Source organism: Rhinichthys klamathensis, unplaced genomic scaffold (assembly GCF_029890125.1).
Source record: "Rhinichthys klamathensis goyatoka isolate OS25496 unplaced genomic scaffold, OSU_Roscu_1.1 h1tg000076l_1, whole genome shotgun sequence".
NCBI classification, from domain to species: domain Eukaryota; kingdom Metazoa; phylum Chordata; class Actinopteri; order Cypriniformes; family Leuciscidae; genus Rhinichthys; species Rhinichthys klamathensis.
This window is the reverse complement of record NW_026606618.1, coordinates 3,288,207-3,312,529: the sequence shown is the minus strand read 5'-3', so window position 1 is coordinate 3,312,529 and position 24,323 is coordinate 3,288,207. Positions and strand designations below refer to the sequence as shown.

General features: G+C 36.9%; 1 protein-coding gene across 1 annotated transcript; it reads right to left on the bottom strand.

Moving 5' to 3' along the window:
• Nucleotides 1-637: 637 nt before the first annotated feature.
• On the bottom strand, nt 638-19,085 carry slc45a3 (solute carrier family 45 member 3). Its single transcript, XM_056251003.1, has 5 exons — nt 18,996-19,085; nt 10,129-10,472; nt 4,761-5,588; nt 2,494-2,759; nt 638-1,220 (listed from the first exon to the last, which is right to left on the bottom strand). Exons 2-5 carry the CDS (start codon nt 10,274-10,276, stop codon nt 810-812), a joined length of 1,653 nt encoding a protein of 550 aa, XP_056106978.1. The 5' UTR covers nt 10,277-10,472; nt 18,996-19,085; the 3' UTR covers nt 638-809.
• Nucleotides 19,086-24,323: the final 5,238 nt, after the last annotated feature.

Below are 24,323 nucleotides of genomic sequence, written 5' to 3'. Positions count from 1 at the left end.
AACACAACAGGAATTACATCAAGTCCATGTGTCCATTGGTCCTATAGAGATCTGAAAAAGCACAATTTATCCTCATAGCAAACATGACCTATGAAGAAAAGAACAATCAGTCAGTACATACAAAGGACTTGCATTAGAAAAAGCGAAAACGTATCTAAGGTTGGTCAGGTATGTAGCCCCTAAGAGGACATGAAATGTTTTTTAGTTCTCTTGCAAAAATACTGCATTCCCACCTTTCATAAAAGTATTGCGTTCCCCCAGAGACACTGTGTTTCTCTAGCAAAAGTATAGTGTTCCTCTGAGAATAGATATTTCTATTTCGGTGCTTTTGAGAGCGAATGCAAAGGGGAACGCAATACTTTTGCAAGAAAACGCAAATGTTTTGTAAATGAACGAAAATGTTTAGCAAGCAAACAAATGTTTTGCGAGCGAACGCAAAGCTTCTCAGGCGAACAAAATCCTTTTGTGCGCAAACACACTTCTGCGAGTGAACGAAAATGTTTAGCAAGCGAACACAAATGTTTTGCGAGATAATCCAAAGTTTCTCAGGGGAACACAATCCATTTGCGAGTGAACCCAAAATTTCTCGGGGGAATACAATACTTTTGCAAGAAAACGCAAATGTTTTGTCAGCAAGCGAACACAAATGCAAATGTGCGTTTGTGAGAATGCAAATGTTTTGCAAGAGAATGCTAAGCTTTCCTCCAATCACCCTGTCCCTTTAGGGGCTCCGTAGATTAGTCAGTAACATTTAAGATGATGCTTGGTACAAGGTCGACTGTGAAATGACTCACATGATTACTGCTTCTTCAGCTTCTGAGGTCCTTTTGGTCAAAGATAATGTGGGTGGCAAAATAGATGCCAATTGCACCAAATATGGCAGAGGAGGCGATATACGCGGTGACGGACTCTGTGAACTGGACGATCATGCCCATGAAGAGGGTAGGGAAGACCTGAGACAGAAGGAAGGTGCTGTCCAGAATGGCAAAGTCTAGTCCCACTCCACGTTTCTCAAAATCCTCTGATTCCAGGCCATTCTGATTGTGCAGAGGTGGGTAATACTCTGGTTTATCTCTATTGTAAGGAGCATGCCCGTTGGAAACACCACTCTTGTGGTTGAGATCTCCAGGGCCATTGTCTAGTGTCAGACAAACAGAATCCCTTGTTATGGTAAATCCATTTGTGTGCGTTTTTTTGGTTTTGCTGTTTTGCATGTACACCTGCGATGAGAAGCAAGTGAGACATCACATATATGACAAATATATCTAGCTTTTATTTTAGGGCTTCTTGTAATTGTATAGGCGCCATACAAGGATGACAATAAATGATAAGGAAAATGTCTTAGTTTTATATATATATATATATATATATATATATATAGGTATATACTATTTTTATAATTGACATTTTTTTAAATATTATATCAGCAAATGTTGCAAGCTGGATTCTATGGAAGCTTGTTTTCGCCACTGAAAAAATTTTTTTAAAAAATAATTGCGACTTTTTATCTCACAATTGCGAGATATGAAGTCAGAATTGTGAGAAACAAAGTCGCAATTGCAAGATATAAAGTCGCAATTCTGAGAAATAAAGTCGCAATTGCGAGATATAGTCGCAATTATGAGAAATAAAGTCGCAATTGCAAGATAAAAAGTCGCAATTATGAGAAATAAAGTCGCAATTGCGAGAAAAAAAGACAGAATTGCGACTTTTTATCTCACAATTCTGACTTTTTTTCTCACAATTGCGAGTTTATAACACATAATTGCGAGTTTATATCTCGCAATTGCGACATCTTTTCTCAGAATTGTGAGATATAAACGAGTTGTCAGGCCAATTCTAAGGGGGAAAAAAGACTAACTTTTTCCCCCTTAGAATAGTTTATATCTCACAATTCTGACTTTACAACACGCAATTTCGACTTTATATCATGCAATTCTGACTTTATAACATGCAATTGCGACTTTATATCATGCAATTCTGACTTTATAACACGCAATTGCGACTTTATATCACGCAATTCTGACTTTATATCTCACAATTCTGACTGTATATCTCGCAATTCTGACTTTATATCTCGCAATTCTGACTTTATATCTCGCAATTCTGACTTTATATCTCGCAATTCTGACTTTATATCTCGCAATTCTGACTTTATATCTCGCAATTCTGACTTTATAACACGCAAGTGCGATTTTATATCACGCAATTCTGACTTTATATCTCGCAATTCTGACTTTACATCTCGCAATTCTGACTTTACATCTCGCAATTCTGAGAAATAAAGTCAGAATTGTGAGATAAAAAGTCGCAATTACCTTTTTTATTTTTCATTCAGTGGCGGAAACAAGCTTCCATAGGATTCTAACTGACCTTTCTAAAAATATAAAAAAATATATTGTGAAACTACTTAAAAAAATATTTTGACTCTATATACAGAATATGTATTTTCTATACAAGCTATATATATATATATAAGCATTTAATGCCTACCTCTTTCTCTTTGTGGTAGTGGCAGGTGAGCGTGTAAGGCAGTGTCTGCAGCGTTGCATAGGCAAAGCCAGTCAGGGCCGACATAGCTGTGACCAACAACACACTCTTGGACAAGCAGATGACCAGAGCAGAGATGGTGAAACACACCATGCTGCTCAGATAGACCGTCCTGGACCCGAAGAGGCGCACCAGCCTGCTCATGGCCAGCGAGAAGAAGGTTGAGGTAGCGCACTGCAGGAACAGGCCCAGGCTGCCCATACGGATACCTGTAGAGGTGACATTAGAGAATTTCACAATAGAAACTACTTAATTCTGATTTAGAATCAATAAAGTATTGATTCAGAATCAGCACTTGATTCTAACTGGTGACTCGCAGCATTGTACAATCAATTAATTTTTTTATATTGCCGCTTAAATATGCTTGAACTGTTATTTGTTCACCAAATCAGCATATTATAGAATGATTTCTAAAGGATCATGTAACACTGAAGACTGGATTAATAATGATGCTGAAAATTCAGCTTTGCCATCACAGAAATATATTATTTTAAATTGTAATAATATTTCACAATATTTCTGTGTTCTTACTGCATTTTATTTATCAAAATAAATGCAGCCTTGGTGAGCTTAAGAGACTACTTTCAAAAACATTAAAGAAAAAAATGTAATGCCCCCAAACTACTGAAAGTGTAGTGTGTGCGTGAGTGTGTGAAAAAATAATATTACAGGTTTTGGTAGTACTATATTTCGATAGTCCACTTTAGACATTCTAATCTACAAGTACAACTACAAGTAACTTTGCAACTACATGTCTCAGAGTATTAGTAGACTGTTAGGTTAGGGTTTGTAGAATAAGTTACTTTTGTCAGTATAATGTATGTTGTGTGTGTGTGTGTGTGTGTGTATAATCATAAATTATAGAATAATGTTATTGTGTATCATTACTCCTTACAAATATTGTTAACTGACCTTTATTATACTTTAAATTCAGTGTGTGCACCATTATTTTCAACAACTGCATGTCCAGGTAAACAACATTCCCCAGCCCTTGCAGATTTGACAGATGAGGTCATTTCAAACGGTTTGGTTTGCTTTGACCATTTGAGCATAATGGAGAATGCTTCCTTTGAATAAATCCTACGAGTGATGTTGACTAAGGCATGTGTTTGCAGGCTTTGGCGTTGTACTTCAAACAACCCAGGAACTTTCCTCACAGTAGGAATTGATCATTTAAACACAATTGCAGAGAGCCGAGATGTTCACTGAACAAGTATCTCAAACATTTTTCGTTACATGGTGCAGTTACACAGTTTGCGGTCGACTGCACTGACAGACTTCATTTGTTTGCACACTGATCTTGACCACATCTGTCAAAATGTTTTGCTAAAGGAGCGTTCTGCTGGTGTCAAAGCTCAGTGGGAGGCATCCAGATGGGTGTAGATTTTGTAAGCCCGTTGTTGACTAGCTAAGGACATGCATTCGTGTTTATGAACATTGCTGGAAACTTAAGCACAAAGCTGACGGATGCCACATGTGGAGGTGAACACAAGTTCACAGTCTTGAGAGAGACGATATGGCTAGAAGACGGAAATTAAAGACCACCAATACCAGGAAAACAAGTTCATGGACAGTGAAAATGATTCCCTAGGGAAAAAATCCTTTTGGCCATAGACAGACAGTGAAATGAGTTGAAGGTCTATTAATGTATATTATTATGCATTATTAGTTATTGTCCCTTTCCCTTAACATTAACAGAAACGCCTCTTGAGTAGGAATGTATGACGCATGAGTCGGAGAGCAATCTGAAATAAATACCATTAATCTCTTGGGGTATCAAGTAATGAACTGCTTAAAATGCAACATCATGACAAAACAAATAGTTATTTTTTACCATCTTAAACATGTTTATAGTGTTTATAATGTTTGTAAACGTTTCATTTTATTTAACGGTATACATTATTTCTTAATGTCATTTTCTCTCAACAATGCAATTTTGACCCAGTGCAATTTAAAGTCAGGTGTGACTTATTTTCTGGAAAATGTGCTATTAATCACAATTTTTGGCCAAAATGTGCAGCCCTACAAACAAGCACACCAATTATGGAGCATTTCTTTTTTTTTTCTAACTATAACAATAGCCTGGCTAAATTACATTAGTGAAAAAAGATGAATCACTGTAATGAATCGCTTACAATAAAGACCAGAAATGTGCCTTAAGAAAGTAAATAGGGTTGATTTTGATTTTATGTTGACTAAGTCTTACTCGCCTTCATCATAACGTTGCCGGAGAGCGGTTCCCGGAGCAGCGCTGGGAACTCCTTCGTACAGTCCCTCGCCGACGAAATCTGTGTAGAAGAGCATGAAGGACATGACACCCATCCAGCTGCAGAGCTGCGCCAAACACAGCTGTCGCATGACGCGCGGCACGTGGCAGTAGCTGCGATAAATGACCGGTGTCATGGACCAGCAAGTCCTCAGCAGGCACATGAGCGGGCCAGACTTAAGAACCCGCAGCTTACACTGAAACAGATAGCAGCACGAGCGCGGAAAACACCGCCCGGGCTCCGACGGTCCCGGTTCCATGGTGGACGAGGGTTCCTCTGATACTTTCATGGTGACTAACACGCTGACCACGAAGATGAGGATGAGGAGGGAGAACAAGCACTCAGCCTGACCACCCAGGTAGAAGGACAGGAGCCCACCGCTCCAGTCCAGGGCGGGTAGCAGGTAGCCCACGCAACCTCCAAGGCTAACCATAAAGGAGAACATGGCGAAAGCCTGTCCGCAGTCGTCCTGTTCGCGGTAGAGGTCCGAGAGTAACGCCTCCAGTGGTGTAAAGCACACCTGCCCGCAGAAGTCTAAAAGGCCCACGCCTAGGATGAGCAGGCCCACCTGGAGAGCCTGGTTGCGGCGGGTGCTACCCCAGCTCAGGTTGGCGGCCAAAACGTCAGCATGTGGTATGATCAAAAGGGCTATGAGAACTCCCAACGACAGCAGCCATATGAAGGGTCGACGCCGGCCGTAGCTACTGTTGCAGTGATCGCTGGCTGAGCCAATCAGGGGGATGAAGAGAAGTCCCAGAACAGGTCCAATACCTAAAAAAATGTCATATGAGTATTAAAGCAAGACACCCAAGGTGAATATTTCCAGAACAGAAATCTGAGCATTGGATAAAACCAGGTTTAAAACCAAATACATTTTCACCATGTTTTTAGGAATAAAAAGTACCGGAATTATATATGAACAACCCCCTATGTAAAACCATCAGAATGTAGATAGGAATACAACTGTAAAAGTTTGGTATAAGTGCTACTGAATTGGAGATTTCTGGCTCTGTACATGAGCAAAACAACTCATTTTTGAGAAATGGCTTTTAAAGATATGTAGTGTAATTGAAATCTACAGATGCAAAATAGATGAAGTAGAATAAAAAAAACTTTAAAGTCAATTTGTGTCAATTTTCTTTCCATTACACTCTTAAAAATAAAGGTTCTTAATTGGCATTGATTGTTCAATTAAGAACATTTAACATCCATGGAACCTTTTCAATGCATAAAAGTTTCTTTATATTTTAAAAAAGTTCTTCACACTAAAAAAAAAAAGTTTTTTAAGAAGTGTTAACTAAACGGTTCATTGGGGGATCTAAAAACGGAATCACTGCAAAACACAAACAAAAAAAAACCTTTTGAAACCTCTTATGAAAAGCCAAATAGCCCAAAATCTCACAATTGACCAGTGCATGAAAAAATAATGATTTGCCTGCAGTTTCTCGCCTTCAACTAAAAGAGAAATAGTCACTGGAAACAACACAGCTGTGGCCTCCATTCCTTCATCTCTGGGCTTGGTCTTAAGCCTGCTAAAGCTGCCTGTAGTTTAAGGTGACCAATCTCTGGCCCAGCTTCCTCGTCACAGCTTTTCTAATTAAAGAAGATTTACATTTTTACATTTACATTTATTCATTTAGCTGACGCTTTTATCCAAAGCGACTTACAATTGCTATATATGTCAGAAGGTCGCACGCCTCTGGAGCAACTAGGGGTTAAGTGTCTTGCTCAGGGACACATTGGTGTCTCACAGTGGATTCGAACCCAGGTCTCTCACACCAAAGGCATGTGTCTTATCCACTGCGCCATCACCACCCCTATATGGATGACTCAAGATGACTCACTCCACTGATTTGGCACAGATTCCCATTTTGATTCATGTCTCGATCTTCAGGAGCTATTTTTATTCAAGTGCGTGGTGCAAAGATGCCCTGAACATGCAATTAAAAGTTAAGAGTCCATTTACACACTGCACACTGTAAAAATGTTAGCTAGTTTAATGATAAAGCAATGTAAAAATCTAAGAACTAATTGACAAATTATATTACATTTAACAGGACAATGCATTACTAAATAAAATGACTACTGTAAATTAAAATTAAGTTAAGTTTTAATTAAGTACAAATGACCTTAGAATTTACAAAACACATACTTGAATAACGCATGAAAAAAACTAAAAGGACATTCCCAGACGTCTTTGCATGATGGTTTGCATTTGGTTATCCCTTATTTATGCCTAAATAGTTTTGTTTCTTACTATTTTTGTTATTGTTATAATCTGTATGGTGTTTTTTATTTGATTTTATGATGTGCATGTTAATATATGTGTAAAGTCTACAGACACCAAAATGCCTGAAACAAATTCAACTGGACTTTTTTAACAGTGTACTCTAAAATTCATATATACACTAGTGATCAAAAGTTTGGGGTCCTTAAGATTTTTGAAAGAAGTTTCTTATGCTCACCAAGGCTGCATTTATTTGATCAAAAATACAGTAAAAACAGTAATATTGTGAAATGTTACCACAACTTAATTGACCATATAAATGTAATTTATTCCTGCTGAATTTGTCAACAAGCATCATTACTCCAGTCTTCAGTGTCACATGATCCTTCAGAAATCATTCTAATATGCTGATTTCCTGCTCATGAAAAATTTTTTCAGGATTCTCTGATGAATAGAACATTTATTTGAAATAGAAATCTATCTATAAATGTATTTACTGTCACATTTGATCAATTTAACGTGTTCTTGCGGAAAAAAGTATTAATTCTTTTTTCTTTTTTTTTATCTTACTGACCTCAAATTTTGAACGGCAGTGTAATTTTATGGTGAGTCATGGTGATTATAACGTTTGCAAATAAGTGAAACTCACACACATCACATTTCCGCAAGAGAACATTTCCATTTAAAGCGGAAAGTGGAAGCAGGTGAGGAATATTACACCACATTTTAAGCCAACCACTTTTTAAGGCATTGAGCAGGTATTGACAAACCATGTGAGGAATACAGTCGAAGAGAAACCATGGAAGTGAAACAGCCAAGGAAAGTGCCTATAAAAAGGTTTATTTAACAATGTCGGTCAACAGTGTCTGTAAGTCAACACATGCTGTTTTTCCCAAAGTGGAGGGCGAGTGGGCTTCCTTTTAAAGGTGCCTTTGTGCTGTTTGCGACAGTTTGAGACAATTAATCACGTTACTCTTTTATATACTACACAGTGCAATTCATTATAGTCATTCTAATTGTTCCTGTAGCTCAAATGGAAAAGCGTGGCTTTAACAACAGCAAGGTCATGGGTTTAATTTCAAGAGAAAAATGTACACATTTAATGCACTGTTAGTTTAAAAAGAGGTCTCAAAACAACTGAACACATGACCATTAAACTGGTCCAAAAAGCTCAGACTAAGGCATGTATTTCTCAGGTCACCATAACAAGAAAATTAATAAAATGCCTCCAAAACCCACTTCGTTAAGAACCAGTTCAGCAAAACCTCTGGAATCACATACAACCACACATGAAATTTCTCCAAATGAGCAGCAATGGCCTTTTGGTGGTTTTGAAAGCACTTAATGACAACGACATTATAAGTTTATAAAGCTTGTGAATGGAAATGAGCACAAAGGATCTTTCTTTGCTTTCCACTGCAGCTGTTGACAAAGAGAGCGGTGTGGAGTATGTATTAACACACCAAATATCTTCTGTCTGTCTGGTGTGAAGTAACCACATGCACGTTTGTGAACTGCTTTCCTTCTGTTTTGGTTGCAAGGCTAATAGTCTTGGAGAGAGATTCATTTACAGCAAAAGCCATGTGGAAGCCATTTGTGGGCACAAAATAATGCATCTGTAATGCATATGGCACGTTGAAAAATCTCAAACACAGAGGCCAAATATTTAGACTTGTAGGTCTGGTTGTTCTAGGACAAAAAGAACAAAAACAATCACGCACCTCGCTGTATTTAAACAAATTTCTCCTGGACACTGTCTCTAGTGGACAAAAACACATGATTCTCTTGACACAAATTAAATTGTTCCACGCCATGGCCGAGTAGTACATCTAAAAAATGAATATATTATATATTATAAAAATAGATACAAATATTTGTAATTAATATATTACATACAATACTGTTAAAAAAGTTTTCATTGTTTTTTAAAAACATCTCTTTGACTCATCAAGGTTGCAATTATTTGATCAAAAATACAGTAAAAACTGTAATATTGTGAAATATTATTACAAATTAATATAACAGTTATCTAATTTAATTAACAGTTAAGATAACGGTTATCTAGTTTAATTTATTTTGAAATGTAATTTACTCCTTGTGGTTACTCCAGTCTTCAATGTCACATGATTCTTCAGAAATCATTCTAATATGCTGATTTGCTGCTCAAGAAACATTTCTTATTAATATCAATGTTAAAATCAGTTTCTTAATATTTTTGGAAACCAATATATTTTTTTCAGGATTTTTTGAATGAATAGAAAGTTCAAAAGAACAGCATTTATTTGAAATTTATATCTTTTATAACATTATAAATGTCTTTACTTTTGACCAATCGATGCGTCCTTGATAATAAAAGTATTAATTTCTTTCAAAAAGAGGGAAAAAAATCTGTATATACACACAGAATAATGTATTTAGTCACATTTGATCTATTTAATGACATCCTTGCTGAATAAAAGCATCCAAAAAATATTTACTGACCCAAACTTTTGAACGGTAGTGTATAAAGATTTAAACTAATAATAATTATTTATATAATATATATATAATCTATATTTTTTATTAATATATTATATTTTTTTTATTTAAAAAGCATGGCTCAAAAAAATAAAATAAAGACCACTGAAGAGTAGAGCTTCATCTACTTGTTTTTTTAAAAGGTTCCAATTGATTACCAAAGTGACATTTTTGAAAATGCATCTCAAGAATTAGGAGAAATGGAAAATGTGCGCATTTAAATAACTCATTCGACTGACTCTGGGGCAGCCCATGATGACTATATTATCTGCTGAAAGTCCAGAGGAAAGTCCTACAGAATTTTAACAGGATGCAGTAAAACTATACAAGCATCCATACAGCTGCTGACCCCTAGAGCCTCTGGGCCTCTTCCTGCAGCCCGGTGCCTTCCAATTAGCACCCGATTACCACCTGGATGAGGCAGCGAGTGATTTAGCCAGTAATTATGATAATGACCCCCATTATAGGATCAACTCCTTAATGGGAAACAACCTTGACTTGCTATATACAGCGCAGCCCTTGGTTTAAACATTGGATTGACATTCCACAGTTAAGATGAAGCCTTACCTAAAACCATCGTCATATACTGTTCCTCCACGCCAGCTTCCAGCAGCAGAGGCGGCACGTAGGTGATCCCAGCTGCCACGCAGATCTCCAGGCCACATGTCAGCGAGTTCAGTAGGACCAGACGCCACTGAGACCTCCATCCAGTCATATTTACACAGGAAGGGTTTACCTTTCTCCCGTGTGTCGGTGTGAAAAGTCTACTGAAGCTTGCTGGAGAAGGAAAACGGCACAGGCTTGGGTGCCCAGGGACGAGGTGGGCGCGTGTGGTGCGGGAGAGCAGAGATGCGGACTCTCAACGGGCTCAGATGAACTAGGGGATCCATCGTGTCTTCAGCATTCTTGATCTAAAAGGAAGAGTGAAGTCAACTTTATTTATATAGCTCTTTATAAAATACAGATCGTTTCAAAGCAGCTTGTAATAAACAGAATAAATGATGGAAACCATCAAATATGAGACAAATTAAAATTCTGCTGTAAAAAGACAATAGTGTCATTATTGAACTCAAGTCAGTTCATTGTTGATTCAGTTCAGTTCAATAACTGTGTAAAGTTCAATTATGAAACAAGTTCAATTCTGTTATAAGCAGCTCTACAGAAGACAATAGAGTCGTTATTCAGCTCAAGTCAGTTCATTGTTGATTCAGTTCAGTTCAATAACTGTAAATATCATCAATTATAAAACGAGTTAAATTTCAGCTATAAGCAGCTCTACAGAAGACAATAGTGTAATTTTTCAGCTCGCGTTTTGTTCTCATCCAATATTGTCAGTGTCATCAAATCAACAATCTTACTGAATTTTAAGCGTCTTTTAAACGAAACAAAAGGTTTGCATGATCCATTTGTGTGATGGACAGTATGAAACACGTTCCTGCGGAGGTTTTTCTCCCCATTCTTCACCCGCAGGCCACACTAAGGTCACCCTGTCTGAGGGCCGCCTTCCCTACGCAGCAGCCATATCACCCTGTAGCCCAAGACTGGTTGCCCACTGAAGCTAAGCAGGGCTGAGCCTGGTTAGTACCTGGATGGGAGACCTTCTGAGAAAACCAGGTTGCTGCTGGAAGAGGTGTTAGTGAGGCCAGCAGGGGGTGCTCACCTGTGGTCTGTGTGGGTCCTAACGCCCCAGTGTAGTGACGGGGACACTATACTGTCAAAGAGCACCGTCCTTCGGATGAGACGTTAAACCGAGGTCCTGACTCTCTGTGGTCATTAAAAATCCCAGGATGTCTTTCGAAAGAGTAGGGGTGTAACCCCGGCATCCTGGCCAAATTTGCCCAGTGGCCTCTGTCCATCATGGCCTCCTAATCATCCCCATATATATATATACACTGATTGGCTTCATCACTCTGTCTCCTCTCCACCAGTAAGCTGGTGTGTGGTGAGCGTTCTGGCGCACTATGGCTGCCGTCGCATCATCCAAGTGGATGCTGCACATTGGTGGTGGTTGAGGAGATTCCCCCTTCCATGTGAAGCGCTTTGAGTGCCTAGAAAAGCGCTATATAAATGTAATGAATTATTATTATTATTATTATTACGCTCTCTGTCATTAGCTCGTTCACTCAGTTCCTCAATGCAGTTGCCACCTCTAATTAGCAGCCTTTGTTCATGAAAAGCAACATTAATGAGTTGGATTTTTACTGCTTCCAGTGGAGAACTGAGCATTGAGAGCGTTAATCTGTGGCTGCTTTTCGTTCACCGGGGGAGATTGTGCAATTATGAATTTTTTATGACTAATATCAGGGTTTGTTTTCCTCAGCAGGTCACTCATGCTTATTCTGGAACATTCCAGTGAGACACACTGTGATGGTTGTTGACTTGAATATTCAAGTCTAGGAGTCTGAACTGAAGTTTACAAGTAATTAAACTAAATTTGATTATTAGAAAACAAATTCACAGAGCCATCCATGCCGTGATATGGATTCAGGTTCAAATCTATCCTGCTAATTACTCAGCAAACAAATATAAATACTCAGCAAACTAATCTATAGCTTGAGATTTGCTCATAGGAGTGGCAAAATGTATTTACATTCTAAATGTCAAATACTATAAGCAATTTATGTGAAAATACAGAATAATAGACAATATGTTATTGGAAAGTTACTGTACTTCTGTTCAGTCATGGTAAATCATAATTATGAAATTATGAAATACTAAGTGATATATAAAAAGTCATAACTATGAATTTGTCAATTTTTACTTTTTGTCAATGTTGACTGTCATAAATTTGACCTTTTATGTCATAATTATAACTTAGTATGCCATACTTTTGACTTATAATTCATAATTATATGACTTTTACATGATTCACCAAAACATGATTAGGGCTTCCAATGCAAAAGTTAGGCTACTGATAATAAAGATAGCACTATTTTAAATAAAAATATAAGTATATCTAAAAGTATATATATATATATTTATTATATTATATTTAAATTATATTTAAAAAAATTATATTGCTTTTTAAGATTTTAATAATTTTAGGAATACATATTTTAACCTTTTTAAGGAAACAAAAATGTGAAAAAGTTACTTTTTTTTGTTGAAGTAGGTTGGCCATAATTATTAATAGGTTTATTAAAAGTATTTTCAAAAGATGGATACTTCATCTTGTAATCTTGACTTAAAAAAAGACTTAAAATCTGTTGATTGTTTCATTAATCACCTGAATAGTCAATAAATCCTAATTAGATTAGTTGATTATCAAAATAATCATTAGTTGCAACCCTTTCTTTTATGCCAAGCTGTTAATTTATATAGCCTAATCAAATCAGCTAGCTAGCTACAATATTTATTTCCACACACACCAACTTCATCCACAACCCGGCGTTCTTCTCCATGCATGTACAAACAAAGCATCTCCTATACGAAATACAACACCAACGCACTCCCTCTCCGAATATCATTTCCTCCCACAACTCTACTGGGCACGATATGTCAATCAGGTGAAGGACGTCTTCCCTCAAAATGACAAGAAACTTCCAACAAGGCTTTTCACATTCTGACCTTGTAGAGAGAAGCTATTTGCTTTTCAAATGCAAATGAATGTTGTTAGAACTTGAATAAGAGGCAAAGCGCACTAGAAAAAAGACTAAAAACAGTATTTCAACAAGAACAAATAATATTCTATCACTTACTTCTCTCCAAGCACTTCAGGTAACTTGATTCGCTTCCAAATTGCTCTCGATAATGGTTAAAGTGCTGAGACTCTCTCTAGATTACATCAAGCTCTTCCTGAGCTCAGATATTAAACCATGAGCGGTGGCGAGTTTTGCGTCTCTGGTTCTGAAAGATGACTGTCACCCTGCCATCTGATTATGAGACATGTGTGAGAACACTCAGAGCAGCCGCCACCTTTCAGGAGGATGAAAAACAACCAGGTGCTAAATTCATATTTGGTGTTACATTCCTCCATCCATGTGAGCCATCTGCTCAACATTGGCAGACAGAAAGCGTAATCATCTTCATTTAAAGAATCTATAAGAAACTTTGCTGAAATGGTTCAAATATACAAGTTCCTTTTGCATTAAACAGCTTCATTAAACAGGTTTTTAAATAGGACTATAGTCAAGAGACCAAAACAAACCAAATATATAACAAAGACTTAATTTGCATTCTGTATTTCATTATTGTATTATGCCTCATAGTGGACTTATTTTAAGCATTCAAATAATCAAGGAAATTAATTAAATATGTTTAATCCAAATCTAGTGAAGTCTAAACGTCTTGCACCACCAAAAAGTGACCATTTCTGCATTAATGGCTCGAGATTGTGTGAATTTGTGAAATATCTAATAACGATTTCATCATATGGTCCATTAATGGATGGTCAAAGAAAAAACAACCACAATACTTGCACAAAGCATATGACAAAATGGGGCTCCACAGACGCAACCATTTCACACCCATTCCTTCAGTCCTGAAAGGAGCCCATCAGGGGTCTATCCCAGTCCATCTCTGTAGGAGCTCCACCCTGCTGTCCCAATGACAAGACAACCCCCTGCTTTTCACCCATCCCATTACAACTTCCCCCTCCTCTAGCCCTATAGGTCATCCTTATTGACGACTTATTACAAAAGAGAGGCACATTAATGCCGTAGTCGTAGTTAATTGACTTTTCTGATGTAGATGTGTTGAATTATCCCACCATCTCCTATAGTTCTGATATGGTCTGTTTTTAGTTCAACTCAGTCAACAGCATTTGTGACATAAGTATTATTTATTAAGTCTGGTTCTGTTTTTATTCAACAATTCAGTAAAGTAACTAGCATTAAGTAACTAGCATTTTTGCAGGTTATTTTGTTATCCTTGCCATTGTTGTTGCGGACAGTTAGCTGTGTTTCTTTCCTAATTGAATCAGTTTCGAATAAATCAGTTTGATTCAATGACTCACTCACAAAGACATCACTTGCTTTGGTTCTGAATGGATCAGTGCTTTTGAACAAATAGGTTTATCAAATGCTTCAAAGACACTTGTTGAATGGGGGGAAAATCGATGTAACTTGCAGAAAGAGTCGCTAAAAAAAATCCCTACAAATAATACGCAGACTGATAATCTGTTTAGGACATCCAAACAGACCAGGGGAATGATACAAACAGTAAAATGTCAGATTGTTTCATAAAATAAATCAATAAAAAGGAAGTTGAAATTGAGTAACATGAATTTTAGGCACAATATTGTGTTATTTTGTTTGTGCCTCTATTGTTCTGCACATAGTTCTTGTTTGTTCCGCACAGTAGTGGTATTTTTTTCCCTGAATGAATTGGTATCTTGAATGAATCAGCTGAGTTGATTCAATGACTCCCTCAAAAATACATCACGTGTAAATGCATCAATGTTTATGAATAAATCACTCAACGACTCTAAAAAAAAAGTCATTCATCATTCAATATTGTTAAAAAAAATTTCAAGACTAATGTACCATTATAACTGACCTTATGAGTACATCTAAATCCAATTATTCTACTTCGACGACCATGTAAAGCTGTTAAACCAGGTCACGTTTATATGACACGTGATGTACCTATCCAACAAATTACTGACGCATACTTCACAGTAGGCTAATTATGTCGGTAATGCATAACTAGATACATTTACTTTAAAAGTATTTTTCAGCTCAAAAAAAATGATCTAGACAACATATAAATCCAAAACTAACTCTTTTTACTGAATAATTAATTCAAGAGCCGAAACATAAATATGAGCTTCACATTTCTACTTTTAACTTAAAAAATTCCGGTAACACTTGACAATAAGGTTCCATTAGTTAACATAAGCAATACATTTGTTACAGTATCTGTTAATCTTTGGTAATGTTAGTTAATAAAAAAATACAAAGTGTTCATTCTTAGTTCATGTTAGTTCAGGTCCATTGAATAAAATGTTGAAATTAACATTTACTAAGATTAATAAATGCTTTAGATGTAATTTACACTGTCAGTTTATGTAATGTAGTTAGCCAATGTTAACAAATAAAACCTTATTGTAAAGTCTTACCAATTGTTCTTTAAAATAATGAATTTTCTTTAAATTCGAGTCCAAGTTATTTACATTTACATTTATGCATTTGGCAGACGCTTTTATCCAAAGCGACTTACATTCCATTTCAAGGTACACATTTACATTCTTATCAGTTCTTGCTTTCCCTGGGAATCGAACTCATGACCTTGGCGTTGCAAGCGCCAACGCTCTACTGTTTGAATACAGGAAAGCCCTGTAGCTCTTTTTATTTGCTTTGGTTATTAACATAAGGCTTCGCCATGGAACATTCCTTTTAAGCACTGCAAACTAAGGACAGCATGAAGGATTGTGTTACTCGAGTTAATTTCAGACCCTTGTTACCAAGGGGAGAATTTGACATAATGAAAAGTGACAATTCAAGGAGATGTGTCACTCAAAGGGCTTTAAAAGTGTTATCGTTCCAGTGGTATCATGGTTCAGAGACACAGGGGAAGCTGGATGTTATAAGCGGAGCTACCGTATAGAATTTAGCAGCATGTTTGACGTGCCTTAAATTATGTGTCAAATGAAAGCCACATGTGTTTGCTTTAAACCTGGCGTGCCTTTACCGTGACATGAATCACGCTAAGCAAAGGCACTGGGTCATTCAGTCAGAATAATGGCCCCATTTTTACATCTCCAAAACCATTTCATCATGTCTACTGATCACCGAAATGCACGTTTCTTGTAAACATGCTCTAAGCACCTGATCTGAAATGGTTTGAGCACTGCATAGCAGGTTAAGGATCTTTTGACACCACCATTGCTCCTCTCGTACACCACAATCCCAGACCTATTCAATATTGCAACCCCCTCTGTCCCTGCAGATAAGCTTTAATGGCTCTGAAGGGCATTATTACCATACAAAACAGGCTTTGTGAACATTGAGCCAATGTTAGTAACTTGATATACTGAGGAACCAAGCCCTTTCAGTTAAGCTTTTATCAAGTCTTAGAAACACCCTTAACAACAGCACGAGTGTCTGAACTTAAAGCCGAGGAGAACATTTCTCCAGAGTGACATCAGAACCACAAGCAACAGCGGACGTCAAACCAAAAACCTCAGATGTTTAACAGTGGTTTGGCTGAAAGTGAGATGAGACCGAGGCGAAGCTGGAGCTCTAATCCCACAATTAACATTCCACGTAGACAAGCTAGCAGTCGACTTAAAATCTCGGACTTTGTCTGGGACTCCACCTTGATGAATCCTGGTCTTGATTGTAGGGACGGTCTTGGCGTAATTCTTGTCTTAACGACAATGGCATGACCTGAAGGCATTAATCTTTTCCTAGCATCCGTTAGAGCGACCCCTGACCTCGGCACTCGGCCCGATCATATGATAAACCTTCCCTCAAAGACACAGAGCAGTTTGACAGTTTGTTCTCAAGTTGTTTTATGAAAAACATCTGGATTAAACACCAAATATTACAGCAATGTAGTTATTTGTTCAAATGAGAAGGTAGGTGTGTAATGGTTCGAAATACTCAAGGTTCAGTTACTTAATTATAAGTAACTTTAGTAATATTAATACTTAATATGCAATTTATGTAATTAGGAGGGTGCACATACAACAGCCCATGTGCGAGAAACTTGAGTGCTTGAATACAAAGTCCACTTGAAAGCATCTTTCAGCACTCATGGCCAATATAGTATACTTTGAAAAGCTTTCATGCTCAACTTTGCACGAGCTGGAGCAGAATGAGGAAAATTAAGTACTTGGGCCTTTATGTCAGAAATAGATTGACACATTAACAGCGCATGATTGGACAGCGCATGCACCGACAGAAGCATACATTGGCAGAACTCTGTTTTACGCGTCATTATAGATGCCTCGTCAGATTTGAGATTAACCGTGGTGCAAGTGCATGCCGAACTTTGGGTGTAGAACAGTTTGGTTCGATTTTTTACCGAAAACTGTTACACCCTGACCCCTAATTAATAGAAATAGAAAATAGTAATTTAATTACTCAAAAATGTACTTGTCTGACATTACAGAAATTATTGTGATGGTATACCTATTTGCTGGTGATATGAAATTAAGTATCAATGTTCAATTCAATTCAAATCAAATTTATTTGTATAGCGCTTTTCACAATATATTGTTTCAAAGCAGCTTTACAGAAAATGCAGAATATCACAATGATTCATTTCCGTAATTCCGTTCATATAGTCAAAAATATAATCAATTCTGAAATCTGATTCAATGTTGGTCAACTCAAAACTGTTCAGTCCCCAGGAAGCATTTTTCATGTAGTAAAATGTTTTAGTAAAACATAAGTAAATATTACTGTTTATTTCTATTCACTATTAAATGTATGCATATAAAAGAAAAAATAAGTATAATTGTTTTTGTTAATTTAGTGAAAACAGAGCAGAAAACACACCTGATTATTTTGAAATAGATTTTTACTGTACTTTTACTTTCGAAATGAAATGCTTTGAATCCACTGGAATAATGGTTCTTCTGGAAAAAATTTAATCAATTCATTTTAGAACAAATCAATAGGCCTACATGATAAGAGAGATATACTCAATATCATCAAAGGGTTGATAATATTGGGATATAATTTTACTGCTACTTCGCCCAGCTAGCAATGCATTGCAAAAGCGAGAAGTTGCCTTCTCTGAACTGTAAGATCCCACACTTTCTCACCCAATGGTATCAGGTTCAGGTGCAGACACACAATCTGTAGAGGCTGTTCACACTCAGGCTTTATGCAGCTCCCGGGAGAGGAGCGCTCAGCTATCTGATACAGAAAGACACTTATCAGGTCAAAAGAGAGAGGAATGTGGGCTGCCGATGACCTGAGAGACACAAAAATGCAAGCGGTGATCCTCTCTAATGGAGTGCTATGAAATTACCGGAAAGTCCTGGAAAGGAAGGACTTCAAATCAGCTAGCTGAAGACTAGTCAGACTAGCTAAATTGTGAGTTGATCCCCCCAGTCAAAACTTAAGAAATGGAATATCATTACATTATGTCACAACTATGTTATTCCTTCACTGTACTTATTAAATAAATAGTACTAATGTGCATATTATTTTAAAATATAAATGAAGAGGAAAAATGTAGAAGTATGTGAAGCATTGCAGGTTTCATCAACATTCATGGCCTTAGCAAATACCAAACATTGGAATTCTTCTATAGGTATAGCTAAAGCATGACTTCATCACCTTTGTACTTTCAAAGCAGCCAGATTACACACATTTCTCTCACAGCATGCACAATTTGCTCGAAGGCAATATGAATAACGAAAGAGTTTTGGACATACAAAAATTCAGAAACCTTACCAAACAGTACACAATTCTTTCTGCCTTTAAACTCATTCTCACCCTTATTCTCCCATTATAAAGGTCTTTCTTCTTTGCCCTGACCTGTGTGTGATGGAAAACCCCCTGTATGGGGCAGAAATCCTCTTCTTAGACACCAAAATCCTGTCATCTCAGGCCCCAAACAACACTAAATATGGCCCCCAGCACAGCAGCCCAACGCTGATACGAAACAAAGAACAGATTCATATCAGTTCCACCTCAGGACTTTATTCTCTCTACCCTCCTCTTGTCCAGCCCACCCACCTACCCCCTTATTCATCTCATTTCCCAGCCCAAAAAACCCTGCAATAATGGCCCAGATCAGGTTAAACTGCACATACGGACAGACCTTTCTCACACCTCTACCTCCCAACCCCGAGGCCAAAATCTTCTATAACCCTCCCCAACATTACCTCAACACCAAAACGTACCCTTATGCTAATCCGTACTCTAAAGCACTTTGAATGTTAACTCCTTTTGTATGTACAGTGAAAGTCAATTGAGTCCAAAACAAATTTGGACCCCATTTACATTCATTGTACAGACACAAACATGCTGAGACATTTTTCACAGAAGAAAGTCATACTGATTTGGAACGACATTAGACTGTCTTTAAGCTAAGATGTATGAATCAATGTAGCTACAACGAACAGCTACAGTTATTGTGGGATGGTATATGAAACAAATGTAAAATGTCATCAGTATTGTCGATCAAGCGAACCTTAAAGCAAACCTGTGACTGGGATTGTCTGTTGTACATCTTTGGCTGAGTGCCAACACTCCTCGCTATGGATCAGTCCTTATTGCGATGACTGCGTTTATTGACATCTATCTTTGGTTCATTAAATAGTGATTATGTGAGCAGAAGGAATGATGAAATTTTCTAGGAAGACAACATGCACTCCCAGTTCCTGAGAAAACAGCCCTCAGGACTGTTTATGACTATGAATCATTCGATCTGTTGGGTATTAAGTATGAGTAAAAGAAGTAAGGAATAAATACTGCCAGTGACTGTTGGTCAGCTCAAAAGAACAGTATCACCTTTTATCACCCTGAAGGGTGCATTATCTTGCATTATCCTGGTTATTATATGGCTGCTTACTAACTAAAACTAACTAAATAACTAAAATAAATAAATATTTTAGTTAAAATTATTTTATTATGTGGAAAGAAAGAAACAGTAGGAATAGTAATAGTAAAGAAATTAACAAGTCTGGTTCCCTTTCTTTAACAGATTAATTAACAATTCTTGTACTTTAAGTACATTTAATTCTCTAAATTGTAAGCTGTATGTGTTTCATTGATAAAAAGAACTGACTCATTGGATTAATTCGTTCGGAAATCCGACTGCACAAATCATGTTGTATGTATTTGCTTCAGAAAAAGAACCAGCTCACTAGAGGCGTTTGTTCAGGAATCAGACTACACTGGATAAAAAGAACAGACTCATAAGAGTCATTTGTTTGGGATTCATCCTTCAGGCTACAATGATTGCGCTGAACCGGCTCACAATAATCATTTGTTCAAGAATTACACTGGTTGCGCTTGTTTGTCACTGGTCATTTGTCCGTCAGTCTGACAACAGAATGATTGACCTTAACCATGGTCAATAGTCAGTACCTCTATAATTTGAAGTTCCATGTGAGTCATGTAAGGATATAGACATTCACCAAATGAGTCACAGTAAAACAGGTACGAAAAGAAACCATACCCTAACCCTTTCAAGATGCTGTAGACAGTAGCCTAACCAAAGTTTGTTGCTCCTCCTATTTCAAAAAGAATTTGTATAATCAGAAAATCCCAAAATTATATGAAGTTTCAACAGGGAATGGAACAAATGGTGCCACAGTAGCAGGCGCAGCCTTGCAGCCATTCCCGAGTGGAAAATTCCGTCATGCAGGAGACGCAATTTGGAAACAGGGAAATTACAATCATTCAGGAGCTCTTTCTATGTTTACGTGCCCATCCATAACCAGGGATTGACTTTTTACTGCCTGCACCTCTTTAAACTCACCTGGTCTATTCTTGTAGACGATAATGTCATTGTTTTGGAAACAGCTGCACTTACAGTGCAAAGTTCTTTTCATGTAGAATTTCCAGATGAAAAGACACTGGAATATAACTTTGGGTGTGGATGTGTACATTCAAAAAGACACACATAAGGCTCTCAAACATTCACTGAATCAACAAAACGCAGAGACGCTTCACCAAAAAAACATTTATGACGCAACAATAGCCAAGCTGAAATGATCATCAAAGCGCATGGCCATACTGACTTAAATCACAGTTTATCTTTTCAAAGAGTTCAGTGCATCTCAAATATCAAAGGTCTTCTTCTATCCTTTTCACTACATGAAAGAGACCTTCTCCCCCAACCCATATTTCTCACTGTCGCCCAGACATTGACTTACTTGAAAGGACAGTAAATCATAAACATTCATTTCATCCCCTTCCTTTTTTCGTATCTTGGGGTTTCCTGGCAAATACAGAATCTGTTTATTCAACCGAAGCATCCGTGTTTATATACGAGGCTGTTCTCCCACACTTCAGTCAATGTGGCTTTTCTCTACCAACATCTGGCATTATCACTCTGGGAAAATGCTTCAAGAAAAGTCTCATTTATCCTATCCTCAGGGCCCCATGTACACCATTGTGATTTTGACCTGATACTCTGCATAAAAGTATTTCTTGCTATTAGAAAAAAAAGCTTAGCTTTGGAGCCTCCACTGCAGACATTAAATTTGTGGTTGCTTTTTTTGCTACCCGTAATGAGGCCTCCATGAAAACACTCTGAGAGGGTTCTAAATTGAATTATGCACAAAATGGACGTTTAAGATGCAGAATGTCTAGCAGCCACGTTGCTGATGAGCGGCAGAGGCACATTAAACAGTTCTAACTTACAAACAAATCCTTAAATGCAGCTTTTAAAAGCCCTAGGAAAGCATTCATGATGATAGGCTTGCAAACCTCGACTAAATTTTCTTCATAACCAAAGACATAAACAGTTGAAACAATGGAAAGACCTAGATTGCATTGCCTTAAGAATATCAGTCTGTCTTGTGCAGGGTCCAGAAATGAAGATTTTTGGCAGAATCAAGCCACAAATAACAACATTTATGTTGAACTTTTGCTGAAAAACAATGTCAAGCATTACTATCATCTTTTAGGCAATTTGTTCAAGCACATACAAAAAAGTAGTCATACTTTCTTGTCAGTTGTTGCGACTACACCAAACATCATCTTTTTAAAGGATGCCAAAAATATCCCATCTACAAGGCTGCAACTCCCCAGTTCTTTGTAATGAAAGTTCTTTGAGACCATGTACGCAGACTCGCACTCTCGCAGAGGGACAAAAAAACAGCAGGTAAAGCGGCAGTGAAACACAGTGTTCCCACATACTCTGTGGGTATACTCAGTGGCTTTCATCACTTTTGTCATCTTATTCTACAAGTGTGAGGTTGGCATGACTAAAAAAAGCTAAATATGAATGAATGGACTTGAAATCATTCTTGATTCTTTACACAAGATGGGTCATATGGGTTTGTCGGCAATCTTAGGATGATGGGCAAATAAAACCATTTGAACCGCACTGCCTAAGGCATGCAATAGGCTACAAAGTGTTTTCATCACAAAATCTGCATTCACCACCATTGTCTTGTAGTCCTTAGAATACACCACATCAATCGGAGTATACATTTCATTTTCCAACTCAAGCAGACATCACTTGCTCAGTCTGGTCTTAGTTGGCAGCTCCGATTATTTACTGAAATCCAGTCCAGCAAACATTAAAGGAATGAACAACTTGAAAGGAATAAACCAAGCCAAGAGGATGGAAGGTGACTTTCCAAAGCTGCTTGGTAGGCAGCCATCCGAATCTTGCAAACTTGGCCCTTTGGTGCAGACATGGAGACATCATTCACCTTAAGCCAGCTGGCAATAGCTCAGTATTACAGGTTAGCGGTGTAAACGCTGACCTTGAGGCAAAGGGAGGCTTTCTGGAATGCGTTTGTGTCTTTTAACGACAATTTGAGTACCACCAACTAGTTGAGTTACTAGGTGAGTTACAGCAACTTAAATTCCAGATGTCAACCGTTTCTCGTCTAATGAAAGACAATAATGGGTAACTAGAACAGGGTAACTAATACTGGCTAAGTATACTGAGGACAGACAAATATGCAAAAGGCTCAACAAATAATCTTGTTTCTGAAGCAGACTATTTGGCCAGCCATGAGTTAAAAATTTTTTATAATAATAATTATATATATATATATATATATATATATATATATATATATATTCTCTCTCTCTCTTGCAGCCATTATATTAATAACTATGCATAATAACAATAATAATAATAATAACCCTTTGGTGCTGTTTGGTCATTTTTGAGCCAAAAAAAAATTTGTCAAAATGTTTTTTTATTTATTTTTACTTTACTTTACTTCATCGGGATGGTACGAAACTTGGTAAAGGTTTTGGCACTTGCTGTGTGAACACAAAAAAAAAATCATGGACATGATTTGAAAAGGTTAAATGGTCCTGAAAAAAATAGTCACACTTGAATTGTTTGCAGTCAAAAAATGACCGCATTGGAAATTAACGGGAGACGAATTTCATCTATTGGAAACGTTTGGTACAGCTCCCAAACAAAATCTTACTGAAATCGCATCTTTTGAGATATCAACCTCAAATTGCACACAGCTTGTTTAGATTTATTTAGATTTTCTCACAGTTTTAACGTGTTTTGGAAAATATATATATATATATCATAAAATTTGAAAATGGTATTTTTTACAACAATAAAAGTAAAATAGTATAACTTTTTTCAAGTTCACTACTTTGAACTTTTTTCACTTGAGAAATAATCTGCTAAGTGTCGTCTTAAAAAAAAATTAAGTCTGTTGCATCAAAGCATTCAAGATTTATGATAGTTTAAGTTGGAAATTTCATTTTCAGGTCCATGATCAAAAAGTGAATAAATGGATTATAACTACTACATACATATAGGCTAATTTAGTATCATAAAATCCCCTAAAAATACAAAATATTAAATAAAAAAACATTATCTAAATAAAAATATAGTAGAATCATTTCATTGGGGAAAAGAAGTATTTCATTAAAATATTTTTTTCTCTACCAGTCATTACCTGCATAAATAATAATATTAATAATAATATAAAATTATAATAATTATTATTGTTATTATTACTATTATTATTATGCAAAGTTATCAAATTATCACTCAAATAAATCAGATGATCACCATTAAACTTTCAACCAAAACGCTGACTATAAATCTACTATAACATGCCTAGTGGTAACGGTGCTTATACAGTCTGGAGGGCTGAAAGAGGAGCATGTGTAATTAAGAAAACAAAACACCTTGCCTAG